At 35.1% G+C, this 4,446-nt stretch overlaps 1 protein-coding gene across 1 annotated transcript; it reads left to right on the top strand.

Annotated features, from left to right (window-relative positions):
• Positions 1 to 1,634: 1,634 nt before the first annotated feature.
• LOC112455010 (tigger transposable element-derived protein 1-like) lies at positions 1,635 to 2,996 on the top strand. Its single transcript, XM_025016682.1, has one exon. It carries the CDS (start codon positions 1,635 to 1,637, stop codon positions 2,994 to 2,996), a length of 1,362 nt encoding a protein of 453 aa, XP_024872450.1.
• Positions 2,997 to 4,446: the final 1,450 nt, after the last annotated feature.

The following is a 4,446-nucleotide window of genomic DNA, read 5'->3' as shown; positions in this document are numbered from 1 at the left end:
ACTCTATAGTTAGAGAATATGAATCATGTGAGGATGCAGTGCCTCTCACAGAGCAAGAAATCAGATCGTCATTCTATCAGGCGGTAGCTTTTAATGTACCAGAATTGAGGAATGCCGATTTGATCAGAAGACAAACAACTCAAAAAGAAATGAATATTGATGAAATAAAATCATTTATTACGCAGTTAGAAGCAGAAACAAAGAGTATAGAGAAAAAGTAATTAGAAAAACCAGAGGCTAGAGCACAGAGAGCGAAATTAGAAGCAGACGGAAAACCTGTAAAGTGCTACCGGTGCAATAAGCTAGAACATATGGCTAAGGACTGCCTGCTCATTGAAACAGAAGCTTGGTTCTGTTACCATTGCCAAGAAGTTAGAGGTCACAAAGAAGACAATTGTCCAAACGCCAGAGCACAGGCTGGAAGATTTAGAGGAAAAAGGTATAAAAATAAAAATTTTAATAAAAATAAGCCGAATAAAGTCGAACAAACAAGCACCAAAAGAGTAAATAATAGAGGAAAGATAGTTAAACTAAACAACAAGGCTCAAGCAAAGAAAGCAACACTGACCGCCACAGCTAAAGAAGATAAATCAGAGTCAGGTACGATTAGATTAATAAAGAGTAGAGATAATTCAAAAGAATTAATTAATTTTATAGCAGATTCGGGTGCAACCGATCATATTGTTAATAAAAGCGTGATTCTGTCAAACTTTGAAAGGTGTGAAAATCAGATTATCAAATGTGCGAGTAAAAATAAATTTGCAAATATTGTAATAGACGGTAAAGGAGATCTTTTGTTGCGAACGGGAGAAAAAGAAGAGGAAGAAATTAGATTAACAGAAGTAATAGCAACAGGAGATGTATCAGAGAATCTACTGTCTTTGAGAAAATTAGCAGAGGCTGGTTTTAGCATTTAGGGTAGACCGGGGACAAAAGTAACAGGGTACAGTTGTAACATCGTGAATATTTCTTAAACTATAAAAGGTACGTGTGTGGGACCGCGAGGCGAGATTCGCTAGATGGAGCGGCATTTGTTCCTTAGTTCATTGCTGCCCCTCGCGGAACGTGCACGTGTGCAGAAGAAGAAGTTACTTTTTTCCTTCCTAAAGTAAGTTTTCTTACGTGCATAAAATCTGAAATACTTTTTGTTCTTTATGCCAAAGGTATAAGGTTTTATTTTTATATGTTTTAGTGATTATCTATGTTGATGATTTGCATAATTACGATTGACTTTCATCCAGATATTTCTGTAAAAAATTTACTTCGAATCATAAAATATCATTAGGGGACAATTGTAACATCAATGCCTGGGGACAGTTGTAGCGTTACAATTGTCACCGTTGCTCGGGGACAACTTCAACTTAACCTAATCCCGTTTGGTTGGCCTTATTTTAGTGTTGTTTTTTACAATGTTATTTGTATTTTTTTTCGTAGAATGCTGCGAACAAGAAAACGCAAGACGCAACGGGGCACGAAAGAAGTAAATTTATACGAACAGGCGTTTGAAGAGGTTATGAAGGGTCAGTTATCCATTCGTGCGGCTGCCAAAAAGTATGACTTGTGTCATGTATCTGATGAGATACAAAAGGAAGAAAGATTCTACAAATGAGGAAGATCACACATCTTCTGTTACCATGGGGTATAGAAGCTGCAATAAAATTTTCTCCACGGAACAGGAAAAAATCATGGTGCAATATATTATAAGAGCTGCTGAAATATATTATGGTCTTTCACCAAAAGAAATTCGGCGACTTGCTTATGAGCTAGCCAAAAAATATGATTTGAAAAGACCTCCCCAATGGGACGAAAACTGTCAAGCCGGTGTAGATTGGTTCTCCGCTTTTATGAAGAGAAATCCTGAATTATCAATAAGATGTGCACAACCGACCAGTCTTTCTAGAGCTACGAGTTTTAATGCTACAAATGTAAAATTATTTTTCGACAATTTGGCGAAAGTATTGGACAGATATCATTTTGAGGCTAAAGACATATATAATGTCGACGAAACTGGTATGACTACCGTTCAACGACCTGACAGAATCGTAACAAAGAAAGGAACAAGACAAGTCGGAGCTCTGACATCGGCGGAACGCGGAACACTAGTTACAATGACTGTGGCTGTTAATGCTATTGGAAATTCTATTCCTCCTATGTTTCTTTTCCCGCGGCTTCGGTATCAAGAACATTTTGTGACAGATGGTCCTGTAGGATGTATTGGAGCTGGTAATCCCAGTGGATGGATGCAGGAAGAACAATTTCTCATTTTTTTAAAGCATTTCCAAAGATATACTAATTCATCAGTCAATCATGAAGTTTTACTCTTGCTCGATAATCACTCTTCACATATTTGTATACAAGCATTGGATTTCTGCAAAGAGAATGGTATTGTGGTTCTTTCGTTTCCGCCGCATTGTTCGCATAAATTACAGCCCTTGGATCGTTCAGTATATGGACCTTTCAAAACAGCTTTTAATTCTGCGTGTGATGGATGGATGAGAAGTAATCCGGGTAAAACGATGACTATATACAATATCCCAGGAATTGTAAAAACAGCTTTGCCTCTAGCTCTTACCCAAAGTAATATTCAGGCAGGATTTAATTCTACTGGGATTTTTCCATTTAACAGGGATAAATTTAGTGATTTAGATTTTGCTCCATCATATGTTACGGATAGACCAATGCCTGGATCGAATATTCTAGATTCCAATACAAGTTTACAATCCACAAATAATGATACTGAACCTCAAACATCCGTCAGAAATAAGATTGCACTTCAAATATCCACAAACACTGACAACGAAAACCAAATAATGCCAACATTTGATTTTACTGTTCCGTCTATTCCTGAAAAAACCAACACCAATGTAGGACTTCAACAAAACGCGCAGATTGAGTATGAAGAAAAGCGAAAGAAAAGAGTTAAAAAAAATCTTTCGAAATTGCAAAGTAAACCAAAGAAATCTAGCCGTGCTACCGCTAAAAAACAAAAAAAATAGATTTTTTGCGTGATTGTTCCTTTATTTTCAGTTTTTATATTAATATTAGATTTATATTTATATTCCTTTTCTAAAAAGGAGATGTGAAGTTTATTGTTGCCGCTTTTCCGCGATGCCGATTGGTTTCCTTGCTGCGCTTACTTCATTTGCAGCTGTCATTGTATATTTTGACAGTTGTGTATAATAGGGTTAATAGTGAAATGTTAAAGATAAATAGCGCGCGCGTAGCGCGCGTCTGTAGTGTCTAGTTATTATAAATTTTTTATGTTTATATTAAAAGGAGAGAGAGAGAGAGAGAGAGAGAGATTTTCTGTTTCTTTTTCATTTTATTATGGTTAATTTTTTAAATATATATGATTATATGTATAAATAGTCTTTCAGTTGAGAAAACAGTATTATGTGTTTTTGTTTGCTATAATGTAAAAAAATACTGATATTGTCATGTAACAAATTATTTCATCATTAAAGTTGCATTTCTTATAGAAAATTCGTAAGATTGATTAATTAAACCTACTAAATAACCATTATTTTGTTTATAGATGATGTGGTTTAATCGTCCCCCTCTGCTGTTACAATTGTCCCGGGGGTTGGGACGGTTGTAACAGTATTCCTCATATTCTTTAAACAATAATAACTTTCTTCCTAGTTACATTACTGAATTCAGCACAAGAAAATTTTGTAGTCAAATAAATTCTACATCTAAAAAGGTACAGTTTTTTTTTCGGTAAATATTATATTTTAACTGTTATAAAATCTTAAACTCAAAATGTTACTTTTGTCCCCGGTCTACCTATAGATAGTAAACGTTTACGAATGGCTGATCGTGTGAGTTTGAGACCGTGCGGATCAATAATTGTTAATCGTTCAAAGAACGACCGCGTTTCGAGTAATACGACGACAAGCAGAGCGATTCACAGCCCTACCTGTCTGCTCGAGCGTTCTCGTGCGAATGATAACGTGTTGATGATCTTGTTCACGTGCCGGCGCAATCTGTGCGCGTCGAAGACAAACAACAAGCCTGTATATTAGGCAGTTTTACTGCTACGAAATATCTAACTTATTATGAAGTATCTTAAAATGTACGATAAATAAACAATTACGACGCATTACGCGCTTCGTTTGATTTTAGTGTCCTGAAGATTAATTATTTATGTAAATTAATATATCCATTACTGTTACCTTTTATCAAATTTTTATATTTTAAGAATAATAAAACTGTGTTGAATTAATTTAGAAAATTAGATTAAATGCAGGAACTGTGATGATTTAATAATTTCAATTTAATCCTGGTTGATTTCTAATCAGAACTATAAACTGTTGCACTATTTGTAAGAATTGTGTGTGCATATTTTATTCGTGCAAAAATGGTTAAATTGGTTCTGACAAAACTTGTTTCTTACGATCGAACTTAGGACGTTGGCTACATGCCATACTAGAATTTCGTTTGAAA

This window comes from Temnothorax curvispinosus, unplaced genomic scaffold (genome assembly GCF_003070985.1).
Source record: "Temnothorax curvispinosus isolate PA1 unplaced genomic scaffold, ASM307098v1 QBEX01005646.1, whole genome shotgun sequence".
Taxonomy (NCBI): domain Eukaryota; kingdom Metazoa; phylum Arthropoda; class Insecta; order Hymenoptera; family Formicidae; genus Temnothorax; species Temnothorax curvispinosus.
Note: the sequence above shows the minus strand (reverse complement) of the source record. Positions and strands in the feature narration are given on the sequence as shown.

Bases quoted from the DNA above. Each gene is read 5' to 3' on its own strand.
- LOC112455010 (XM_025016682.1), top strand. From the start codon at position 1,635: ATGGGGTATAGAAGCTGCAATAAAATTTTCTCCACGGAACAGGAAAAA.